This window comes from Drosophila suzukii, chromosome 3 (assembly GCF_043229965.1).
Source record: "Drosophila suzukii chromosome 3, CBGP_Dsuzu_IsoJpt1.0, whole genome shotgun sequence".
NCBI classification, from domain to species: Eukaryota; Metazoa; Arthropoda; class Insecta; order Diptera; family Drosophilidae; genus Drosophila; species Drosophila suzukii.
This window is the reverse complement of record NC_092082.1, coordinates 39,356,176-39,381,842: the sequence shown is the minus strand read 5'-3', so window position 1 is coordinate 39,381,842 and position 25,667 is coordinate 39,356,176. Positions and strand designations below refer to the sequence as shown.

The 25,667-nt window shown below is 38.4% G+C and overlaps 3 protein-coding genes across 10 annotated transcripts in view; 1 reads left to right on the top strand and 2 right to left on the bottom strand.

The window, feature by feature from the left end:
- The window catches only part of LOC108011916 (uncharacterized), a 323,723-nt gene that overhangs the window by 14,537 nt on the left and 283,519 nt on the right, over window positions 1-25,667 (top strand). The gene's annotated exons all lie outside the window — the stretch shown is intronic.
- On the bottom strand, window positions 1,309-25,459 carry LOC118878648 (uncharacterized). 6 transcript variants are annotated; one of them, XM_070996747.1, is made up of 4 exons: window positions 25,319-25,459; window positions 24,934-25,248; window positions 2,439-2,831; window positions 1,309-2,381 (listed from the first exon to the last, which is right to left on the bottom strand). In XM_070996747.1, exon 4 carries the CDS (start codon window positions 2,116-2,118, stop codon window positions 1,309-1,311), a length of 810 nt encoding a protein of 269 aa, XP_070852848.1. In that variant the 5' UTR covers window positions 2,119-2,381; window positions 2,439-2,831; window positions 24,934-25,248; window positions 25,319-25,459. The 6 variants fall into 6 exon arrangements, with proteins under 6 accessions (XP_070852848.1, XP_070852852.1, XP_070852853.1 ...); XM_070996751.1 differs by having other exon boundaries at window positions 1,309-2,102; window positions 2,196-2,381; window positions 24,934-25,325; XM_070996752.1 differs by having other exon boundaries at window positions 1,309-2,081; window positions 2,196-2,381; window positions 24,934-25,325.
- On the bottom strand, window positions 10,225-24,255 carry LOC139353218 (uncharacterized). The gene is made up of 3 exons (XM_070996758.1): window positions 10,929-24,255; window positions 10,589-10,690; window positions 10,225-10,391 (listed from the first exon to the last, which is right to left on the bottom strand). Exon 1 carries the CDS (start codon window positions 20,871-20,873, stop codon window positions 20,247-20,249), a length of 627 nt encoding a protein of 208 aa, XP_070852859.1. The 5' UTR covers window positions 20,874-24,255; the 3' UTR covers window positions 10,225-10,391; window positions 10,589-10,690; window positions 10,929-20,246.

The window sequence follows — 25,667 nt, the reverse complement described above, 5'->3', positions numbered from 1 at the left end:
TATGCGCATGTAAACCGCCTCTGCGTAGGCGTGAGTGGACCCGTCGCAGAAAGCGTGCAACTGGATATCATGGCTAAAGTCTGGCGTATACCGTACGCTGCGAGGTATTCGGATTTTGCTGATGTCCTCCAGATTGACACGGAACCTTTTCCATTTGTTAGCGATGGAACTGGGCACTGGGTCGTCCCACCCTAAGTGCTTGCGATCGTTTTGTGGAGGTACTGACCGTTGATCTCTCACTGTGTGTGATTTGTCCCAATTCAAAATATTCTTCGATTCCCTCCTTGTAGCGATCCCATTTGTCTGGATCCCGTTGATACCGCCGCTCTAATTGAAGAAACCTGTTTAATGCGACTTGATGCGATTTTCCTAGTGCCATTGCGGGATCGAAATTCCATTTGAAAGGTAGTCTTACCATAAAAATACCGTTTAGTTGACGTGTGTGCGTTTCCTTAAAGAAGGACTCACACCACCGCTCTTCGTCAGAGTGAAGTGATCGGCTTGGGACAGATTCTATTTCGCAGAAATTCTTCAAAAGCAATTCCGTATCTAAGGCGGTTTGATGACACCGAATATTAAATGTGTGGATTGAATCCTGGAACTTTCCGAGTGTCATCCAACCTAGGTGAGAATTTTGTGCAATAGGTTCGTCTGCATTTCCGATTCGGGTTCCCGGAAGGATAAGACTCGCCATGAGGTCGGCTGTGATGATGAGATCTATGCGCTTCGAGCGATGTATAGAGGATCCGATAGCTGGAGTCCTTTGATGTGTTTCCAATTTTGAGGCGAAAACGATTCGTTTGGTAGAGGTGAGGTCAGCGAGTTCAGAACGTACGCAGAGTCGACATCTAGATTGAACGTTGGGTTTAGCGACGTTCGGATGCAGCATCTTGCCGTAAAGTTGCACCGTTGACCAGTAGTTTGGCCGACGCCGGCGATCGAAGCGCGGATTTTGCATCGTGGAAGTTGGAGAGCTTGGACGGTATGATCTGAGATTATTGTAGCTTACACATACATACATACGTTAGTAGCAATCCAAGCTTAGGAATCGCGGACATCGACGAAGGATATGATTACCATTGCAGTGTGGGCAACGAAGCACAGGGGGGCTTGGTTGCGCGTGGGTGTTATGAACCGAAATACGTTTTTTGGTGTGATGATCCAGTGCTGATCCAGATTTGTTGGTGCCCGAACATTTTCTATTTTCAATGGCGTCCAGGGTGATTAACCGGTTGTTGAGAAAATGTTCGAGATCCTTGTACGAGGAATGTGGGTTTGACTGCCGGGATGATGTTCCCAGGCGGAGTGCTATTCCTTCGGTAATTTTGCAGTCAAATAATGGGCGACCCAGTGATCCCCGTCCTGCGACGACGCGTTGATGGTGTTACAGGCGGCTGCGCAGACGTTGACTGCACTGATCATAGATCGAATATCATCGGGCTTCTCCTTGCTTAAGCTTGGCAACTGGTACAACATGTTCTTGTGATTGGAGAAGACCACGCGTGGAATGTTATAGCGCTGAATTAGTGTGTCCCGTGCTACCGTATAGTAAGCGGCCGTCAAAGGAATTTGACGAATATCGAAATCTCGACCAGCTGGCAGAGATTCCTTGAGGAAATGAAACCGTTGAATATTGTCCAGCCGCTTATTTTGATGAATTAACCGAGTGAAGGCGTCATAATATCCTGGCCAGTCCACGCAGTTTCCGCTAAACTTGGGCAGTTTCAGTTTTGGCATGTGGACACGTGCGTCGGCAACCGTCGACACGGCGGTTGGTGCAGAGGCTGAGGACGGCGTCACTGGGAACTTTATTCGTTGGCCTTCAGCTACAAGGCAATAGGTTTCCATGTACAGATCCTCAAAACTGACGGCGATCTTCTTGGCGTGATAGTCCGTTTTGACATATCCCTCGGTGCAGATGATTACTTGATGGGTGGTCTCATAGGCCGAGTTTAAACTCTCGATTTGCTGCAGGCGCTTCATATAATAGCTTTCGGAATTTCGAGAGGCGGAATCCTTCTTATAGTTCTGCTGCAGACGTGTTGGACTTTGAAGACGCTCCTTTTGAAGTATAACAAAACCTGCTAAGGCCGGACCATCAGCTTCGTGGTCAGACATATTATGAGAATTTTTACCAATTTGTTTTGAACCTAGCTAGCTCTGCTTGATAAATCAAAAAAGGCACCCGTACTCACGTGATCTTTCCCTTCTGCTTGCGGCTGAATTAACGTAACGTTGACTATAGCGTGAGCGCAGGCTGTACTGTTTTCCGATTCCGCTTTGAGTAGGAAATTATAACGGGCCTTCTTGCAGCACCCGTGTGGGTGTGTGTGTAGAAGCGCTGTCAGCCGACCGGGTGTGTTGGTATTGATGACTGTACTCTGTCGGTGTGAGAGCACGTGTTAGATTGAGTGATTGGTGTTATGTTTTTAACTAACAATTGAAAGATCAAGCTGAGATTTTTCAACTTTAAGCAAGATTCCCCCCATGGGCCACCATGTTAAGTTGTGACGCCGTGCCGAAAATGCTATATACGGCTGTCATCGTAAGAGGGGCTCTTGGGAGTAGGTAAACGATCGAAGTTCAAAGATAACAGTTTAGCCTTTAATTCATTAGCTTATAATGGGTACACTTCACTCTTGATCTTTACTTAACTTTATAATAAATGGGTCGCAATGGACAGAAAGTAAGAGCAGACGATGTTGTTCCGGTCGCTGAAGCTCGTAGTTCTCTTTTTCTTCTCGCAAGCTCTGTAGAGTTGCCAGATGTCCTGACCTTCGTCTTCAGTTGGCAGGGCTATCAGCTGTGTATACGAACCAAGTACCGTGGGACTGAACAGGTGCAGTGGCACGCGCCAAAAGCGAAGAGAAAACCAAAGAAATCAAGTAAAGGGGTAAGAAGAAGATTGTGCGCATCAAAGTTACATTAATCGTTTCTTTAAGGTAAAATAATAAATTCAGGTAAGTGCTACATTAAGGGGTTATATACCTTTTTGAGCGAAAAAATTGAGGGAACTTTGGATTTTTTTTCAGGTGTGTAGCAATTAATTTATGACACTGAAGTTATTATTTATTGATAGTACATGTTTTTATCGAAACAACAAGCGTTTGTTTTTGAAAAAATATAAATAATTTACGAAGTTATGGCAATTCTCTCGGAACCCTTTTTTTTATAGCGGCTTGCGGTGACCACGATGGAAGTCCAGCAGGTCAACTGATATCAAAAAACCAAAAAAATTTTATTAGTATAGTATTATTTACAGTTCGTGAACGATTATTTTCAAGAATATTTGGTTTTGTTCTGCATACAGTAACGATTTTTCCAAAAAGGTGATTTTTCGAGTTCTAAAAATTTTAATAAAAAAATTCTGATCTGCAAAATCAAAACTGGCGCATAAAAACTGAATCGTTCACGAACTCGGCACAATCATTACAAATAATTAAAAAAAAAATGAAGAAGATCGATCAAATAGTTCTTGTGCAATCGCGGTCGCAGCAAAAGCACTTTTGGAAAAACACGACTTTGAGATAATCGCATTCAAAGTTTTACGTTGAGTATATGCAACTATTATTCGGATCTCTATGAAAGTTTGGGAAAATGTTTTCTAGGGGATATACTTTAGGATTCAAAAAAAAAAATTTTCGTTATTTTGAAAAAAAAAGGTATATAACCCCTTAAGTTTAAGATGTTGTGCATTGATCTTAGTTTAAAGTGTGTAAATTTTGAAGGTATTCAATGGGTTCCGTTAGCCGAAAGTGGATGTTAAATGATTTGTGCCAAAAAAAATCCTGCAAAGGTAAATATACAATTAAACAAGTACAACGCATTTTTTAATCATATGCCCATACATTTTTTCAGAAGCGTTGGCCAAGGACTCCGAGGACCCGGACACATGTTTGAGAAAGGCGATGACGAACGTTGAAAGGAGACTATCAAAATATATAATCAGATATACTAACAATAATTGTCCCTTAATTGAAAATCTGAATAATACGTTCTAATTAAAATGAATTTAAGTGTAATTAAAAATTTATGTATATTAAATTCTATATTTTCATAAGTGAAAACTCATGGGAAAAATTCTGAATTTCACAAGTGATCTCACTTAAGACGTGTCACTTGCAAGTGATTTCAAAGGCGAAAACTCATTGAAAATATTTTGAATTTCACAGTGATTTCACGTCCATACGACAAATGAGTATAAGGAACAATTGAAATCCCGTGGGACTTCGAAAAATTTACATTTGAATTTTCACATGTGAAAAAGCGGACATCCCATACAATTGTCTATATGGAGTGTCACTTGTTCTTCACTTGTGCAAGAGCACATGTCCCACAGGATTCACAAGGTGATTCACAAGTGAAACTTTTTTTTTCGAACTGAAGGGATTACATAACGGTCTATTTACGAAATTTGCGCTGGCGAGGCTATGGTCGACCTTGCTAGTGGACTGTATTTTAGACCATCTATGACGTGGGGAGAAACACATTACGAAGGTAAATATTTTGGATTAAAATTGTCAAAAAATAAAGCAAAACGAAAACAATTTTTTTTAAGATGCGACCAAAGTTATTATACCCGTTACTCGTAGAGTAAGAGGGTATACTAGATTCGTCGGAAAGTGTGTAACAGGTAGAAGGAAGCGTTTCCGACCCCATTAAGTATGTATATTCTTGATCAGGATCAGCAGCAGAGTCAATTTAGCCACGTCCGTCTGTCCGTTCGTCCGGATGAACGCTGAGATCTCGGAAACTATAAGAGCTAGTGTATTGCTGGTCCTCCTTGTCATTAATAGAATACATGTTGAACCCAGAAAAAGAATATTAATTCGGTCTTAGTGGCTAACGGCCACGGGAAGATCTTTTTTATTTGATGGTCAAAACCAGAGTGACTTACAATTAACTATTCGCGGCTGCGCTGCCTGCAAACATTGGCAGCGGCCGTCATGTATATATCAACCCTGCAGTTCCACAATTGAGTTAAGCGCCCAATCATCACGAAGCCGACTGCGACGTCGGCAGAGAAGCCAGCGACGCCGGCAGAGCTGAGCGAAACGGCGGCAAAGCGACGCGCTCTCAGTCGGGTCCGCAAAGAGAACGCACAAAAAGTAATTTTGGGCTCTCCCTCTCTCGCCATGTCTCAGACGGAAAAGTGCGTGTGATGGGAAGGAGGCCCAGCAACTTAAATATATAGACTTTTGTGCACCCTTGCCTTTTGAATAATGCGACATTTGTTCGTAAATGATAAAACAACCATTTAAAATAAAAGGTTTCTGTTTTAAAATATTTGTATTTCTTAAACAAATTTATAGGTTTATTAATATTATTTAATAATATGTAAAGTTTTAAGAATATATTTTTATAAACCGATTTGCATAGTCGGATATGTCTATAAATACCCTGCTTTTATGTGCAAGATGCATAGACCAAACGGGACATGCCAAAAAAACAGAACAACAACGGATTAGCGGAATCGTTGTTGTTGTTGCTTGTTGTTTTTCTGGGAGGCACGCGACTTTTTTCGTCTTTTTCACTTGGGTTTACTTATGTGAAGGAGTTAGAATTGCAGACAATTAAGGTAGTTAAATAAAATAAACCAGTGGTTTAAAAGTGATACCTATACGATTCCCAGGTAAGTCTGTCGCAGACCAATATTTATTTAATCAGTGAGAGTAAAAACATGTTAAAGTATATTGAAAAAATGAAAAATAGAAGATTGCCAAAAAAACACGTGGCGGAAAAAAATAGCTGTGAAAAATATTAATTTTTGACGTGAAAAACAACAAACGATGCATATAAATAAACAAATGAATGAATCTGTGAAAAAATTTGAAAATCTTATTGAGTGCTAAGTTCCTAGGGACCAAAAATAAGAGATGTTTGTTTTTATAACTTATGATTTTTTGTATTAATAACATTAAAGCACAATTTTTATTTTTGTGTAAGTAAACAAACATGTAAAAATCTCAAACATCTCTAATTTTCCGTCCCTGGAAAAGTGGTATTTTTTCCGCATCTGCAAAATAAATAAATGATTTAATAAATAATAAAAAAAATACATAAATAATTTTTTACAACAAAATAAAATAAATCAAGTGACCGCAAACAAAAGTTTGCAAATTTCTTCTCGATATTTTTTTAATTTTCTTTATATTTTTAGACAAGGCTGATGGTAAATCTATAAAAAAATGGAAGGCCAAATCGTTCCATCGTAAGCATATTATCCGAGGAACTTGTTCTGTCCCACAACTTGGAGGGGGGGCAAAACAAGAAGAGGCTCAGACTACCCAAATTTCGCCCGTGCCTTATTAAGTAAGTTTTTGTTGAGGCTGAAAACTATTGTTTGTAAGTTTAATTTTTAAAAGACTTCTGGGATTTTTACATTGAATGCCAAAGATAACATTTCTTTTATTATAAATAAATCTTACAAATAACGATTACTTTCGGTCACTCGTTTTTATTCTCGTCTTGTTTTATTTTTAAAACTAATTTTTTTCTAATACTAGATGCAATCGCCCTGGTGGATCCCTCGGAACCTCCCGAAAAGGCGCTGCAGAAGGCAATGCGGTGCGTTAAAAACTTGAGTTGTACCAAAAAAAGGCAACGCCGGCACCAGATGCTGAGAAGGAGGTGCCAGCGACTCCGATAACACCGGAAACCCCCGAGCTCAAATTTTAAAATAATCAAATAAAAATAAAAATTACAACTGAAATTTTATTTGCTGCTAAGCGCTCAACGTGTGCTGAATGTGCGCTTTTTCGCTGCTTGAATGAGCGCTCAATGTGTGCTGAATGTGCGCTTTTTCGCTGCTTGAATGAGCGCTCAACGTGTGCTGAATGTGTGCTTTTTCCGCTGCTTAATCGAGCGCTCAACATGTGCTGAACGTGTGCTTTTTCTGCTGCTCAAAAAAGCGCTCAAAAGGGTGCTCAAAAAAGCGCTCAATGCGTGCTATCTTATGAGCACTGATGAACCCTAGGACATGCCTATGTTAATTTAAGCACTTAGTTCCATACAAATTGTGCGCTCATTGAGCGCTCAGTGATGAGCTTTTTGCAGTGATTGAGTGCTCAATAAGCGCTGAATGGTACTGCAGGGAGAGAATAAAAGTGATAAAGAAATAAAAAATTTTAGTCTATTTTATGTACTGTTTGTTATTACTTATAATTACTATATTATCTTTTTCTTCTATATATTTTCAACCTTATAGGGTCCAGTATATTTAAAGTCTAACTTATGCCCTGTTTCATTTTTCAATAAAACCTGATCTCCTATTTTTATTTAAAAATCTGAAGTATCATAGCTAATTTTTTGTTTCTTCTTATGAAATTCTAACATTAATCTAGCTCTCTTAAATGCTTGTTCTAGTCTAAACTTGAATTTTTTGGCGTAGTAATCTATATTGTATAGTGGTTCTATTCTATCTACGCTATTAAAATGTTTTGGTAAATTCGAAGTCCTATCAAGAATTAACTCATGTGCACAATAATCAAGTGCGATAAAAGGTGTCGCGTTAAAGCAGTAAAGAAAATATTTTAGCCATACATCCCAATCCGTCTTATCAGTTGAGATGTGTGTACGTATAAATTCATTAAAAGTTCTCTGGCTTCGTTTCACAGTTCCGACAGTCTGATGATGGTGTGCTGTCGATGTTATGTGTTTGATCCCTGCAGTACCATTCAGCGCTTATTGAGCACTCAATCACTGCAAAAAGCTCATCACTCAGCGCTCAATGAGCGCACAATTTGTATGGAGCTATGTGCTGAAATTAACATAGGCATGTCCTAGGGTTCATCAGTGCTCAAAAAATAGCACGCATTGAGCGCTTTTTTGAGCACCCTCTTGAGCGCTTTTTTGAGCAGCAGAAAAAGCACACGTTCAGCACATGTTGAGCGCTCGATTGAGCAGCTGAAAAAGCACACGTTCAGCACATGTTGAGCGCTCGATTGAGCAGCTGAAAAAGCGCACGTTCAGCACATGTTGAGCGCTCATTCAAGCAGCGAAAAAGCGCACATTCAGCACACGTTGAGCGCTTAGCAGCAAATAAAATTTCAGTTGTAATTTTTATTTTTTTTTGTTTATTTTAAAATTTGAGCTCGGGGGTTTCCGGTGTTATCGGGGTCGCTGGCACCTCCTTCTCAGCATCTGGTGCCGGCGTTGCCTTTTTTTTGGTACAACTCAAGTTTTTAACGCACCGCATTGCCTTCTGCAGCGCCTTTTCGGGAGGCTCCGAGGGATCCACCAGGGCGATTGCATCTAGTATTAGAAAAAAATTAGTTTTAAAAATAAAACAAGACGAGAATAAAAACGAGTGACCGAAAGTAATCGTTATTTGTAAGATTTATTTATAATAAAAGAAATGTTATCTTTGGCATTCAATGTAAAAATCCCAGAAGTCTTTTAAAAATTAAACTTACAAACAATAGTTTTCAGCCTCAACAAAAACTTACTTAATAAGGCACGGCGAAATTTGGGTAGTCTGAGCCTCTTCTTGTTTTGCCACCCTCCAAGTTGTGGGACAGAACAAGTTCCTCGGATAATATGCTTAAGATGGAACGACTTAGCCCTCCATTTTTTTTATAGATTTACCATCAGCCTTGTCTAAAAATATAAGAAAATTAAAAAAATATCGAGAAGAAATTTGCAAACTTTTGTTTTCGGTCACTTGATCTATTTTATTTTGTTGTAAAAAATTATTTATGTATTTTTTTTATTATTTATTAAATCATTTATTTATTTTGCAGATGCGGAAAAAATACCACTTTTCCAGGGACGGAAAATTAGAGATGTTTGAGATTTTTATTTAAATAGCCATGTTCGTTTACTTACACAAATATAAAAATTGTGCTTTAATGTTATTAATACAAAAAATCATAAGTTATAAAAACGAACATCTCTTATTTTTGGTCCCTAGGAACTTAGCACTCAATAAGATTTTCAAATTTTTTCACAGATTCATTAATTTGTTTATTTATATGCATCGTTTGTTGTTTTTCACGTCAAAAATTAATATTTTTCACAGCTATTTTTTTTCCGCCACGTGTTTTTTGGGAATCTTCTATATTCCATTTTTTCAATATACTTTAACTTGTTTTTACTCTCACTGATTAAATAAATATTGGTCTGCGACAGACTTACCTGGGAATCGTATAGGTATCACTTTTAAACCACTGGTTTATTTTATTTAACTACCTTAATTGCGTGCAATTCTAACTCCTTCACATAAGTAAACCCAAGTGAAAAAGACGAAAAAAGTAGCGTGCCTTCCAGAAAAACAACAAGCAACAATAACAACGGTTCCGCTAATCCGTTGTTGTTCTGTTTTTTTGGCATGTCCCGTTTGGTCTATGCATCTTGCACATAAAAGCAGGGTATTTATAGACGTATCCGACTATGCAAATCGGTTTATAAAAATATATTCTTAAAACTTCACATATTATTAAATAATATTAATAAACCTATAAATTTGTTTAAGAAATACAAATATTTTAAAACAGAAACCTTTTATTTTAAATGGTTCTTTTATCATTTACGAACAAATGTCGCATTATTCAAAAGGCAAGGGTGCACAAAAGTCTATATATTTTAGTTGCTGGGCCTCCTTCCCATCACGCGCACTTTTTCGTCTGAGACTTGACGAGAGAGGGAGAGCCCAAAATTACTTTTTTGTGCGTTCTCTTTGCGGACCCGACTGAGAGCGCGTCGCTTTGCCGCCGTTGCGCTCAGCTCTGCCGGCATCGCTGGCTTCTCTGCCGACGTCGCAGTCGGCTTCGTGATGATTGGGCGCTTAACTCAATTGTGGAACTGCAGGGATATTTAAGTTTTTGCATGGGTGTTCGATTAAAGAATTTTTGTATTCTGTTCCCATGTCCGTAATGAACGTCCCTGCAGTACCATTCAGCGCTTATTGAGCACTCAATCACTGCAAAAAGCTCATCACTTAGCGCTCAATGAGCGCACAATTTGTATGGAGCTATGTGCTGAAATTAACATAGGCATGTCCTAGGGTTCATCAGTGCTCAAAAAATAGCACTCATTGAGCGCTTTTTTGAGCACCCTCCTGAGCGCTCGATTGAGCAGCTGAAAAAGCACACGTTCAGCACATGTTGAGCGCTCGATGGAGCAGCTGAAAAAGCGCACGTTCAGCACATGTTGAGCGCTCGATTGAGCAGCGAAAAAGCGCACTTTCAGCGCACGTTGAGCGCTTAGCAGCAAAAAAAATTTCAGTTGTAATTTTTATTTTTATTTGTTTATTTTAAAAATTGAGCTCGGGGGTTTCCGGTGTTATCGGGGTCGCTGGCACCTCCTCCTCAGCATCTGGTTTTTAACGCACCGCATTGCCTTCTGCAGCGCCTTTTCGGGAGGCTCCGAGGGATCGACCAGGGCGATTGCATCTAGTATTAGAAAAAAATTAGTTTTAAAAATAAAACAAGACGAGAATAAAAACGAGTGACCGAAAGTAATCGTTATTTGTAAGATTTATTTATAATAAAAGAAATGTTATCTTTGGCATTCAATGTAAAAATCCCAGAAGTCTTTTAAAAATTAAACTTACAAACAATAGTTACTTTCAGCCTCAATAAAAACTTACTTAATAAGTAAGTTGTGGGACAGAACAAGTTCCTCGGATAATATGCTTAAGATGGAACGATTTAGCCTTCCATTTTTTTTATAGATTTACCTTCAGCCTTGTCTAAAAATATAAGAAAATGCAAAAAATATCGAGAAGAAATTAGCAAACTTTTGTTTTCGGTCACTTGATTTATTTTATTTTGTTGTAAACAATTATTACGAAAAATAAACCACACATTATTTATGTATTTTATATTATTTATTAAAACATTTATTTATTTTGCAGTTGCGGAAAAAAAATAACACTTTTCCAGGAACTGAAAATTGGAGATGTTTGAGATTTTTATTTAAATACGTACACAAAAGTAAGAATTGTTGTTAAATGTTATTAATATTCATTTTTATCGAATTTTAACCACAAATATAAGTTTTAAAAACAAACATCTCTTATTTTTTGTCCCTAGAAACTTTGCACTCAATAAGATTTTTAAATTCTTTCACAGATTTGTTTATTATATGCACCATTTGTTGCTTTTCACGTCAAAAATTAATATTTTTCACAGCTATTTTTTTTCCGCCACGTGTTATTTTGGGAATCTTGTATTTCCCTTATTTTTAATATAGATTATCTTGTTTTTTACTCTCACTGTTTTCAATATTATTAGTCTGCGACAGACTTACCTGGGAATCGTTTCTTTTTCACTTTTAAGGCACTAATTTAATTTAATTTAGTAAATTGCTGGTATGTTTGCTTCAACTTCTAACTCCTTCACTAAAGTAAACGCAAGTGAAAAGACGAAAAAAGGCGCGTGCCTTCCAGAAAAACAACAAGCAACAACAACGACGGTTCCGCTAAGCCGTTGTTGTTTTTTTTGCATGTCCCGTTTGGTCTATGCATCTTGCACATAAAAGCAGGGTATTTATAGACATATTCGACTATGCAAATCGGTTTATAAAAATATACTTTTAAAACTTTACATATTATTAAATTATATTAATAAACATATAAATTTGTTTAAGAAATACAAATATTTTAAAACAGAAACCTATTATTTTAAATCGTTGTTTTAACATTTACGAACAAATGTCGCATTATTCAAAAGGCAAGGGTGCACAAAGGTCTATATATTTTAGTTGCTGGGCCTCTTTCCCTTCACGCGCACTTTTTCGTCTGAGACTTGACGAGAGAGGGAGAGCCCAAAATTACTTTTTTGTGCGTTCTCTTTGCGGACCCGACTGAGAGCGCGTCGCTTTGCCGCCGTTGCGCTCAGCTCTGCCGGCATCGCTGGCTTCTCTGCCGACGTCGCAGTCGGCTTCGTGATGATTGGGCTCTTAACTCAATTTTGGAACTGCAGGGGTCTTAATTGGACCGTACTTTAGAAAAAATTCTTCGAATATAGTTTTTGCTACTGTTTTTGCATTTTTATTTGGTACTAGTATGGCAACAAGGTATTTTGACAGATCACATATTAATGTGACTGCATATTCATTTCCTTGATCTGATTTCGGCAGTGGACCGATCGTATCCACAATTACCTTATCGAATACCATTTCTGGGGTTTCTGTAAGTGTTAAAGGGGTTTTAGTATGTCTTGTCGTTTTCGACATTTGGCATTTTTGACATTTACGTATGTACTGGGTTATGTCTTTACTCATTCCTTTCCAATAGTAGTGTCTTTTTATCTTGTCCAAGGTTTTTTTTATACATGAATGTCCTCCCTGAATAGGATCGTCATGTAAGGTAGACAATATTGCTTCTTTTTTATTATTAGTTGTTATTAGGGTCACCGGGTTGAGTGGCGCTACTCTTAATGATTTTAATATTTTGTTGCCCATTTTTTTAAACTTATCTATTGAAATCTTTTTAAAGGTATTATCCCAAGGTGCCACTTTAAGTTGGGTAATTTTTTGTTTACCAGCCTGCAGTTCAAGCCTTTGGAAATAATTGCAAAAATCGTCTGGCGCTATCTGCATCATGTGGGACTGGATAGTTTTTTATGATAGTTTTATGTTTCTTGTCGTCCGGTAAAATTACTTTGCCTTTGCATTTATGACCAAGGAAGGTCACTTTTTGCATAAAAAATGAACATTTTTGTGGATGTAGTTTTAAATTGTATTTTCTGCATTATGCTGCTTATGTCTTTCGGAAGATCAAATGACTATTAAATCATCCATATAAAGGAATGCTTGAGAAGCTTCAAGTCCAGAAAATGCAATAGTCATCATTTTCTGAAATGAATTTGGGACTACTTTTAAACGGAAAGGTAATTGCGTGAAACGATATGAGCCATTGCTCGTTGAAAACGACGATATGTTTCTTGAGGTTTCTTCTATTTATTTAGTTGGTCCAAAATGTCATCAATTCTTGGGAGTGGAAATTTATCAGACAGAAGTTTTTTGTTAATTTGACGATAGTCAACTACTAGTCGCCATATCTTTTCGCTTGAGCCCGGAAGGGTTTTCTTTGGGACAAGTAGAAGTGGGCTGTTGTATTCTGATACAGATGGTTCGACTATATTGTCTTTTATTAATTTTCCTACTTGTTTTTGAATTTCCTCAACTTGGCTGTACGGGCTTCGATAATTTTTTATATAAATCGGCTCATTGTCCTTCAATCTCAAGTTCTGCTTGTAAAAATTATTTGTTGTTATTGATTCGGTTTCAAGACCGAATACGTCAGTATATTTTCCACATAGTTCCGTTAATTGTTGTTCGAATTGAACGGGAAAACTGTTTTCAGCTCTTCTATGATATTTTGTTCTCTACTACTTGAAGTGTTTGAAATACATTATATTCGGAAATTGGTTCACATTTTAAATTTGTTATACTAATCAATTGATCAGTACTGGTTGTGTTGAGTAATCGGACAAATGTATTCTGTTTTGACGTGATAGTATTGGCAACGTAAATACCGGTTTGAATCTCATGAATCGGTGTTAGTATAGTATCAGTATCGGACATTATTTTGATTTTTCGTACTACTTGAGATCTGGCTGGTAAAAGAATTGTATTATGTGAATGTATATATTATTTGGTCTTATGTTAAACCAATCCTCTGTAGGGTTAAGATCTATTTGGTAGTTTAATTCTTTTATAAAATCGATTCCTATTATTCCATCACATGGAATCGCAAAATCTTGATTTACTATATGAAAATTATATGGAATTATATATTTGTCTGTTTGGAGTTCTATTGGAGCAAGTCCTTTGGATTTTATGATTCCCTCGCCTATTCCTTGAATATTTATTGTATTTTTTATTTGTATGTTGTTAAAGATATCTATGTTTTCTTTTAAAAGCTGTTTCCCTGTTTCTGAATTAATAGATTTTACGAAGTTATTGAGATTGAGGTCAATTGTATACACCGTTGTTATTTTTAATTCCTCGTATCTAAAGGGGTCTGTGAGTTTCCCGAAACTGGCTGGGCAAGGCGGACATTATTGTTTTGTTGTATGTTGCCGTAGGTGCTGGTATTTTGGTTGTTATTTTGTCCTCTATAATTTACACGACCTCTATTATAGTTATTGGTCTGGTTATTATAGTTTCGCGTTGTTTCGGTTGTAACCGTTATATTGGTAGTACCCATTATTTTGGTAATTACCACGATAATTTCCTCTACCTCTACCACGGTAGTTACCTCTAAAGTTTTTACCTCTATAGGCCTGTCCTTTTCTTGCAAATAGTATTGCGTTGGCATTACCCGTCATTTCAGTACTTGGTGACGGCCTCATCCATTGATGAGAAGTTGCCTGCCTTAAGGATTGTTTTGAATCGGCCCTTCAGTTCTGCAGTAGGGACGCGGTGACATGGCTCAAGGCAAAAAGCTTTTTTTGTGCCTAAAACGCTGTGCCGCTGTTGACGTCAGCAGAGCAGTCGGCGCAGCGTAGAAGACTGCCCACGAAAACGATCGTGCAACAAAGAGAGGCAGATATTCGGATATTTCCCTCTCTTTCTTGTCTTATAATCTGCCTGCACTCCGCGCTCGCAGAGACAAATTTCGGCTGGTCCGTTATTTTTTTTTGCGTCTCTCCGTTTTGTTCGGCTAGCGACTAATATTTCGGCGGAAAAATTTTCGTGGAGAAGCGACATGTGAATGCCCTAATATTTTAGGAGCATTATTGTGTATCGAAAAAAACAACTAATATTGTTTTATAAAAGTAAACTATTTGATTATAGTAAAATTTAGTAAATTGAATTTACTTATAATGTTATATTTACTTATTATACATTCTTATTACAATATAATTTTATAGTTAAGTTATAGAAATTTAGTCCGTTAAAATTGATTTAAGTATTTAAAACATTTAAGTATTAACATTTAAAAAAAAATCGTATTGAAGTTTTTACTCAAGAAGTAAAAACTTTATAGTCGGATATATTTCACTTTAGAAAGGGTATAGGTGCAGTGGCACGCGCCAACAGCGAAGAGAAAACAAAATAAATCTAGTAAAGGGGTGAGAAGACTTGGTGCATTCTGTTTGAGTGATTGAAAGGGAAGCATCCATTTTAATGGTGCGCAGCAGAGTTACTTTAATCGTTTAGTTAATATAATAAAGTCAGGTAAGTGCTACATTAAGTTTAAGATGTTGTGCATTGATCTTAGTTTAAAGTACGTAAATTTTGAAGGTATTCAATGGGTTCCGTTAGCCGAAAGTGGATGACGAAATGTTTTGTGCCAATAAAAATTCTGCAACAAGCTATAAAAGGTAAATATACAATTAAACAAATAAAACGCATTTTTTAAACATATGTTTTTTCAGGAGCGTTGGCCAAGGATTCAGAGGACCCGGACAAAGGTTTAAGAACGGCGATGTCTAACGTTAAAAATAAGCTTACGAAGCAAAAAAACAGAAACAATAATTGTACAATTTTTGAAAATCTAAATAGTACCATATAATTAAAATGAAATGAATTAAATTCTATATTTTTTTAATTGAAAACTCAAGGAAAAATTCTGATTTTCACAAGTGATTCACTTGGGACGTGTCCCTTGCAAGTGATTTCACAAGTGAAAACTCAAGGAAAAATTCTGATTTTCCCAAGTTTTTCACTTGGGACGTGTCCCTTGCAAGTGATTTCACAAGTGAAAACTCAAGGAAAAATTCTGATTTTCCCAAGTGATTCACTTGGGACGAGTCACCGGCACGTGACAGGCCATACGAAAAATGAGTATAAGGAACAAGTAAAATCCCGTAGGACTTCGAAAAATTTTCATTTGAATTTTCACTTGTGAAAATGCGGGCATCCCATACAATTTTCTATATGGAGCGTCACTTGTTCTTCACTTGTGCAAGAGGACATGTCCCACGGGATTCACAAGGTGATTCACAAGTGAAACTTTTTTTTTGGAACTGAAGGGGGCCTTGCTCACAATATTTGACCATTGTGTTCATAGCCTCCTTGGTGCTGAATTTGTCAGCGTGTTCAGCGGGTAATCCTTCATCTATATACGAAGCTTCAAGTAGCTTTCGTAAGTTGTCAACTTCAGTTGTGAATTTGTCAGCTGTTTTTCCTTTTTGGGTAGTTTTTGCCATTTTTGCTTTGACTACATCGGATGTTTCGCCGACTATAGTGTCTTGCAATTTCTTTATGATTGAATTTATGGTTGTTTCATTCTGTACTTTGTATAGTGTAGATCCTATAATTTTGGATTTAATGACTTCTACAGCCAAATCTTCGAATGTGCCTTTAGTCAAGTAAACCAACTTCAAGGCTGTTATAAATCTTTGAAGATGTATCTTTTGCCCGTTAAATTCCGGGATGGCATTTGAGATATCTTTTATGTATGCCCTTTGGGCTGCTGCATCTGCCATTATGTTTTCTTTTATGTCTGGCACGCTTACATCTGATTCTATATATTCTTCTTCCTCTGCTTCTGTTACTGTTTTAACTGCAGGAATTGTTAGATCATGTAGATCTTTTTCTTTTATTGCAATTCCTTCGCTCGAATCGGAATCTTCATTTTCCGTTAGGTCTATTTCTTGATCTATTATCAAAAGGGTGTTTAAAATTGTCGGTATCGAATTATTTAAAGTATACCTATCTTTGACAGTTATTAGATTTGTACGTAACTTGATCAACAATTTAGATAATTTTGACCAATTCGTTTTTTTATTACTGCCCTATTTTCATGTACTAAAGTTCTTGCAGTATTGAAAGAATCTACAAGAATCTTTGCATGTTTATTAATTGTGTCTTTATATATTGGCCTCTTTTGTCTTATACATTTGTAAGACTTGTCAAATGTGTCCTTTAATTCTCGTATATGGAAAGTTAATTGCTCCCATTCCATACTAAGAATTTATTTATTAATTTTTTTGTATTAATTGTGCATAATTGTGCACATTTATATGTCCTAACACCGGGTGTATGTCTACTTCCGAGTATACTTTACAGTTTCTTAAGGTAGACAGTACTATTGCTTTTTGCGTGCCCCTGCAATGAATAAGAGGGGAAAAAGCTAGTTTGTACCTTTTCATATATTCGTCTTCAAAATCTGAAATTGATAGAGGCTCTGCTCTGTTTCTAAGTATGGCTAAATAGCCTTTTCTCAAAATTTGGTTGATTGGCTATAGTAATTCTAATGCAATCTGTGGTATTCATTTTAAGTTGTTAATAATTTATATTTCTTTTCAAAATTTTTATTCTCTGTAATCTATAATAATTGTTTGTGCTTTATTAATTTAAATCTTATCCAGATCGTTGGCCTGGCTTCTGTTTATAGCCCTTTTTGATACACACTTATTGTGGTACATATAGGCTTTATACAAAATGTATGCACTCATAATGAAACAATTATTGATAATAAAATGTTTGTTAGAACGGTATCAATAGTTTTTGATTCGATTTTACTAATTACATTGGCAGTGGAGTCCACTGTTTTAGTCTCAATTAAACCAATTTTGTTTATTATTTCTGTAATGTATTCAAAATCTGTTTTAGATATTGCGTTACTTTTCATTAAAAAAAAATGTTCATTCATATTTTTTTTTATACCCTTGCAGAGGGTATATTGATTTCAGTCAGAAGTTTGCAACGCAGTGAAGGAGACGTTTCCGACCCCATAATGTATATATATTCTTGATCAGCATGACTAGACGAGTCGATCTAGCCATGTCCGTCTGTCCGTCTGTCCGTCCGTTTCTACGCAAACTAGTCTCTCAGTTTTAAAGCTATCGTGCTAAATCTTTCCCAAAGCCTTTTGCAGATAGTACATAAGTCGGAACCAACCGGATCGAACAACTATATCTTATAAGTATAATCGGAAAAAAAAGTAAAAAAATTATATAATTGGTGTTTTTAGCATATAACCTCCTAAGCTTGGAAATAACATTTTTAAGTTAGTTTTGAACTAAATTTTATCGAAATCGGACGACTATATCATATAGCTGCCATAGGAACGATCGGAAAATTGGTGGGAAAATAATATGAAACAAATTATAGCTTCGGTGTTTTTTAACGTATAACCTCCTACGCTTGGAAATAACATTTTTTAATAGTTCTGAACTTCGAATTTAATTTTATCAAAATCGAACGACTATATCATATAGCTGCCATAAGAACGATCGGAAAATTGGTAGGAAAATAATATGAAACAAATTATAGCTTCGGTGTTTTTCAACATATTATCTTATACTATTGGGAATATCATTTTTTGTGTTTTTAAATTTAATAATTATAGCTGCAAGGGTATACAAGCTTCGGCTTGCCGAAGTTAACTTCCTTTCTTGTTTTATTTTCATATCTTTATTTTTTGTTATGACACGTATACTCGCAATCTTTATTTTCGAAAGGCCGTTTACAAACTGCAGGGCACTTTGGTTTCCTCTCTTTTTTTTCTTATGGTTTTTTGTTGTTTTAGGCATTTATAGATAATTAATTAATTTTTTTTTTAATTTCTATCCCTACCTAGGTAAAAAAAAACAGCAGCTAGAAACTGCCTGGTCTGTACAATTTGTGTTAATTATAAGTGTTTATGGGGAAGACAACAAATATGCCACCCTTATAGTTATAGATTAGAAACGCACGAATAGGTTATATTAAAATGTATAGCGTCCCTTCAGTTCCAAAAAAAAAGTTTCACTTGTGAATCACCTTGTGAATCCCGTGGGACATGTCCTCTTGCACAAGTGAAGAACAAGTGACGCTCCATATAGAAAATTGTATGGGATGTCCGCATTTTCACAAGTGAAAATTCAAATGAAAATTTTTCGAAGTCCCACGGGATTTCACTTGTTCCTTATACTCATTTTTCGTATGGCCTGTCACGTGCCGGTGACACGTCCCAAGTGAAATCACTTGTGAAAATCAAATTTTTTCCATGAGTTTTCACTTATGAAATCACTTGCAAGTGACACGTCCCAAGTGAAATCACTTGTGAAAATCAAAATTTTTCCCATGAGTTTTTACTTATAGAATTCAAAATACATAAGTTTGTATATATTTTAATTAAATAATGTTATTAAGGTTTTCTGTTAAAGGACAATTATTGTTAGTAAGCCTAATTTTATGTTACGTTAATTTGCTTTTTACATTGGTCATCGCCTTCCTTAAACCTTTGTCCGGGTCCTCCGAATCCTTGGCCAACGCTCATGATAAAATGTATGGACATATGTTAAAAAAATGCGTTTTATTTGTTTATTTGCATATTTATCTTTTAGAGCTGTGTTTGCACCCTTTGCAGGATTTTTATTGGCGCAAAACATTTCATCATCCACTTTCGGCTTACGGAACCCATTGAATACCTTAATACTTTAAACTAAGATCAATGCACAACATCTTCAACTTAATGAAACACTTACCTGACTATATTATTTTCACTTTAAAAAACGAAAGAAGTAAATCTGCTGCGCACAATTTAAATGGCTTGCTTCCCTTTCAATAACTCAAACAGAATGAATGATTTCTTTTGTTTTCTCTTCGCAGTAGGCGCGTGTCACTGCACCTATACCCTTTCTAAAGCGAAAAATAGTAAAAAATATAAAAAGGAATTCTTCAAAAATGGTACTATTAAAATGTTTTAAATATTTCAATAAATTTTAACGAACTAAATTTCTATAACTTAACTAAAAAATTATATTGTAATATTAATGTATAATACGTAAGCATAACATTAAAAGTAAATTCAATTTACTTAATTTTACTATAATCAAATAATTTACTTTTATAAAACAATATTAGTTGTTTTTTTTTCGATATACAATAATGCTTCGCTGCGCCACGAAAATTTTTCCGCCGAAACATTAGTCGCTAGCCGGACATAACGGAGAAACTCAAAAGAAATAACGGACCTGCCGAAATTTGTCTCTGAGAGCGCCGAGTGCAGGCAGATTATAAGACAAAGAAAGAGAGGGAAGCTCCGAATATCTGCCTCTCTTTGTTGCACGGTCGTTTTCGTAGGCAGTCTTCTACACTGCGCCGACTTCTCTGCTGACGTCAACAAAAAAAAAAACAAAAAAGCTTTTTGCCTTGAGCCATGTCACCGCGTCCCCACTGCAGAACTGAAGGGGTTTATTCGGAGCGGCAGACGGACTGTGTAAAAGCTCGGCTCCAAGAACTTACAGGCTTACAAATTAGTTGCTGAATAGATATGCGACAGCTTTAGTAGTATAAGAAAGAAAGCGACACAGATAAGCAGAGAGCGCTGCAGGTGCCGTCGTACACCTATGCGCGCATGACTAGGCGCTGGCGATCTGCTCCAAACATACTCCCCCCGTTGGAAGAGGTAAGGTTCCAACAATCTCGGAATTGATGGGCAGAACGGCTAGTTTGGCGACGGCTCTCTTGATCAGACCCGTAGCTGTACGGACCATAACTACTCGGATGACTCCGTCCCCGCCGAGTATGACTTCCTGGATGCACCCAAGCTGCCATCTCAAGGGTGGAACGTTGTCCTCCTTCAGCAAAACTATGCTTCTAACCTTGATGTTAGACGTTTCGACCCGCCACTTGCTCCTCTCTTGAAGTAGGGACAAATACTCGCTGCTCCACCTTTTCCAGAAATGTTGTTGCATCTGGGTCACCCGCTGCCATCTGCTGAGACGGCCTTCGCGAAGATGAGTAATGTCAGGTTCAGGAAACTTAGTGTAGCTGGAACTCTTCAGGAAATGCGCCGGTGCTAGCACCTCAAGGCTTTCAGCATTTTCTGAAATTGGACAGAGTGGACGAGAGTTAAGGATAGCAGAAATCTCATATGCAAGAGTTCTTAATTCATCGATGGCTAAGATGGATGCACCGACGACTCTGTAGAAGTGAAATTTAGCTGACTTCACAGCAGCCTCCCATAAACTTCCAATCGATCCCATCAGCTAAACAGACGGAAGATATCGATGCTGTGTGCTGCTCGCTCAAAAAGAGCTCTTTCAGCTCGGCAAGCTCGCTCTTTGCACCGACAAAGTTTGTAGCATTGTCGCTCCAAATGGTACGCGGACTGCCTCTAAGGCTGATGAATCTGCTCAGCTCTGCGATGAAAGAATCCGTCGTGAGATCCTGGACCACTTCCAAATGAGCAGCCTTCGTGGAAAAGCAGACAAAGACGACGATATAGCACTTGTGGGTGCCTTATTTCTGGCCTCTGCCTTATGATAGAATGGCCCACAATAGTCCACTCCTGTGGTATGAAAAGCTGGATTGGGCTGCACTCTATTTGCTGGCAGGCTACCCATGACGTGCTCCCAAGTAACAGGCTTCATTCGGAAACATCGAACGCATTTGTTGATAACGCTGGCGACGAACTTGCGGCCTCCAATCGGCCAGTACCTTTGCCGTAATGCGGCGAGCAGCGCCTGCGATCCTCCATGCAAATATTTCTCATGATAATAAGCGATGATCGCCTTGGTGACTGGATGAACCTTGGGCAACAGTATCGGATGCCACGTATCGTAGTCCAAGTGTGCGTTCTGAAGCCTTCCACCCACGCGAAGTAACCCATCGGAGCCGAGTATAGGCCTAAGCGAAACCAGCTTGTTTTTCTGTGGAAACGGCTTGCCCTGGCTAAGAGATCCATATTCCTTCGCCAAGTTAACCTGTTGGATGCTCCTCAAAAGAAGTACAGTTCCAGAGTTGATCTCCTCCACCGAAAGACGACCTTTTACCTGCGCAGATTTGGCTCTGCAATTTGAAATGAACCGATAAATATATGCAAATACGCGCTGCAACTTATCGAAAGAGTTGAGGAATTTGCAGTTTGATGAACTGTCTATCCAAACGGACCCAATTAGAGCCACAGAACGGCGCTCTGAAAGATCCCTTGCTGAGTCTAGCAGGGACGGCCAATCGACGAGCTTTGCAGAAGGAATGGAGGCCCGTTAGCCCAAAGGGAATGTTCCAACAATTCTCTTGGGGTACATCCTCGCGATACGACGTCTGCCGGATTCAAGTTTATAGGTACGTGATGCCAAGTCATGTCTTTCGTCATCTTCTGAAATTTCGCGATTCTGTTTGATACGAAAACGTTAAACTCCCTCGGAGGTTGCCGAATCCACGCCAACACAATATACGAGTCCGACAGATGCAATCGAAATCTATGGCTTCCTTGGCGTTTACGATTAGCTCAGCCAATAAAAGCGCTGCGGAAAGTTCTAATCTTGGAATTGTTAAGGCCTTCAATGGAGCTACCCTTGACTTGGCACAGAGCAGATGGACTTTCGATTCTCCATTGGTCTCCGATCGCAAGTATAGACACGCTCCATAAGCTGATATGCTAGCATCGCAGAATCCATGCAACTCAACGGAAGCCCTTGGTTGCAGTACGAATCGTGGAAATTTTAAGTTCTGTACGACCGATAACTGTGAGGTCAACTCCCCCCATGACGAAAGAATGGGCTCTGGCAGTGCGTCATCCCAATTCACGTTCGGACTCCATAGAGATTGCAGAAAAATCTTCGATTTTGTGATAATTGGAGTTATTAAACCGAGTGGATCATAAAATTTGGCAATCGTTGACAATGCAACCCGCTTAGTGGGTCGTTGATTGGTTGGCAGTTAAATAGGAGTTGATCAGAAGATGGATCCCAGACTAGTCCCAATGCCTTGGCGACATCCGATCCATCGTGAAATTTGATTAGCTGCTCCTTGTCGCATCCAGACTCCCCTCCAGGGCTGCTGACTCATTAGAGCACCATTTGCGGATTGGAAAATGGCCTCGAGACAGTAGTTCCTTCACCTGACGACGAATTTCTCTCACCTCCTCAACTGAGTCCCCACCAGATATTAAATCATCCACATAGAAATCTCTACGAACAATTTTGGCTCCAATAGGAAATGGTTCCTCATCATCGTAAGAGAGTTGATGCATGGCCCTTATAGCCAAGAAGGCAGCTGGCTTGGTTCCATAAGTCACCGAGTTCAATTTAAAACATAGAAGAAAGCTATAGTCGAGTACCTCGACTATCAGATACCCGTTACTCAGCTAAATACATTTCATACAGACAAATACATTTCAGTTAAAAATTTTTATCTAGCATAAAAATTGTGGGCGTCACAGGTTTTCGCGGTTTATGGGCGTTAGGGTGGGCGTGGCAAACTTATTTTGGGCCAATCGATAGGTATTGATGAGAACATTACATTTCAGTTATTCTAGCATCAAAACTGTAGACGCCACAGTTTTGGGCGTTTTGTGGGCGTGGCACTCTACTGAAACAAACTTGAGCTGCGCAGGAATCTCAGGAATCTGCATGCCTAATCCCAGTATTGTAGCTTGTACAGTTTTCGAGATCTCAGCGTTCATACGGACAGACGGACAGACGGACATGGCTAGATCGACTCGGCTAGTGATCCTGATCAAGAATATATATACTTTATGGGGTCGGAAACGCTTCCTTCTGCCTGTTACATACTTTCCGACGAATCTAGTATACCCTTTTACTCTACGAGTAACGGGTATAAACACTCAACTCTTCCGTGGAGCTCTCTCTCCAAACGATGCATTGCAAAAAATCATCCGGGTACGAAACACGCACGCAACGGTACATCTTGCATATATCTCCACAAATGGCAACTTTAAAAAATGGCAACATCAAAAACGACACGAAGCTTCGTACTCGTGCTCTCCTGCTTATGTACGCAATGGTGGGGCAAAAAGAATTGTGTTTCTGACGGTTCCTTAGTTACAATGTGACCTAGATCGATATACTCCCTCAAAAATGCTGAGTACTGAGCTTTAAGGGCTGGGTTTCTATCTAGTTTAGCTTCCAAACTCTTGAAACGACGACGAGCCAGGCTATAAGAATCACCTAGAGATTCGAGTCCGGAAGTGGACAAGAGACGAACAGAGTATTGGCCGTTTTCAAGTCTAGTGCAATTTTCAGTGAAAAGTTGCTCACATCGCAAGTCTTCCGGCAATAAAGATGGTTTGGACGAAGTGAGTCCTCAATTTCCCGAAATCGCTTTACTATGGCGGCAAGTGTATCATCGGAATGATCAGCTGGGTTCTTGATGCTGGCTTGTAAAACCGATTTATGAGTTGGCATGTTCGATAATAACCCTCCACAGACTATCCAACCAAGTTTGGTGTTCTGAAGAGTTGGCAAAGCCCTATCCAAATAAAATTGTCTCATAGAAATTATTTCGAAAAACAACCCAGCGCCGAGTAAAAGGTCAATACGTTATGATTGATTGAAATTAGGGTCAGCGAGTGAAATGTTTTGCGGTATCCTCCATGATGTTTCATTTATGTTGAAATGGGGCTGCATCCCGTGATTGCACAAGAATATCGACAGTCTTATCAGAGATCATGGAAGATTCTCCAATCCCAGAAATCGAGGTTTGCGATCTTCTATGATTCAAGTTTAGTTGGCTAGCTAAGCGAGAGGCTATAAAGTTTAGCTGGGAGGCCGAATCTAAAAGTGCTCGGCAAGGCATAAATGCTCCAATTCTATTTCTAACGTAGATAATAGCAGTTGGAAGCAAGACGTAGTCGATCGGCAAAATATTTAAGGTTTTGGGTGGAGGGCTTAGTAAATGATGACCAGGATGCGATGATGTATGCGAACATGATACTAATGCTGATGAAGTAGATGGTAATGGCTGAGAGCTCGAGGATGGATCGCATGATGGAGATGAAAATGAGGTGGATGTTGCGGATAGGTCATGGTTCATGTGTAATAATGAATGGTGCTTCATGCAACAATATTTGCAGTGAGTCGATTTGCATTGCAGCAAACTATCCCCCTTGCGCAAACAGTTGAGGCAAAGGTGCAACTTCTTTGCTTCTCTATATCGACGATTCGAACTCAAATTTAAAAATCCAGAACACTTTGACAAATAATGATCCCGTGCATCGCAAAATAAACATAACAAATGATTTGAGTTAGTAGCAGAAGCAATAAGTGTGTTTTAGTTATATTTGTGCAAGTTTTTTCCCACCTGCTGGCCTGGTGTTTGAGTTACCAAGGCTGTATCCAAGTTTTCCATCATCCTGCACCTCTTTTCCAAAAACGACTCCATAGCATCCCAGGTAGACAGCTCAGTGATTGACAAATCCTCTTCCCATTTTTCCCGCGTCCTCTGATCCAGTTTTCGAGTGACGATGTGAATAAAAAGTCCATCCAAAATTTGTTGCGTATTGGCCAGGTATCGAATTGCTCGCAGATGCGAATTCATGCAATCACTCAGCTCCCGAAGACCCTTCGAAGATCCCTTCTCGACACCCTTTAAACCGAATATTGCCTGAACGTGTGCCTAAAAGTGTAAAACTTTATTATCAAATCGATTAACCAGCAAATTCATAGCCTTTTTATAATTAGCATACGAGGGTTCAAGCGAGCGTATGGTTTCCAGAGCCACGCCGCCCAAACTCGAACGCAAATATTGTAATTTTTCAATGTCGCTTAGCTCATCATCATTTCCGATGACGGTAGTGAAAGTCGCAAGGAAATCCGGCCACTCAGAGTAGGATCCATGAAAACGAGCAATTTCCAAATTTGGCAACCGAGGATTACTAGATCGGAAAGAAAGATCCGCATTATTAGTGATGTCAATAGATGTTGAATTTGCAGCGGTTGAGCCGGCAATTGTGACTTGCGATGTGCAGCTAAGCCTCGGCTTAGTTTGGCCTTCACATCCATGAAAACCTCGGCAAATTCAATCTGATGGTCGCT

What these genes read in the sequence shown, in the direction of transcription:
- LOC118878648 (XM_070996747.1), bottom strand. Translation starts at nt 2,118, where the DNA reads ATGTCTGACCACGAAGCTGATGGTCCGGCCTTAGCAGGTTTTGTTATA.
- LOC139353218 (XM_070996758.1), bottom strand. Translation starts at nt 20,873, where the DNA reads ATGGGATCGATTGGAAGTTTATGGGAGGCTGCTGTGAAGTCAGCTAAA.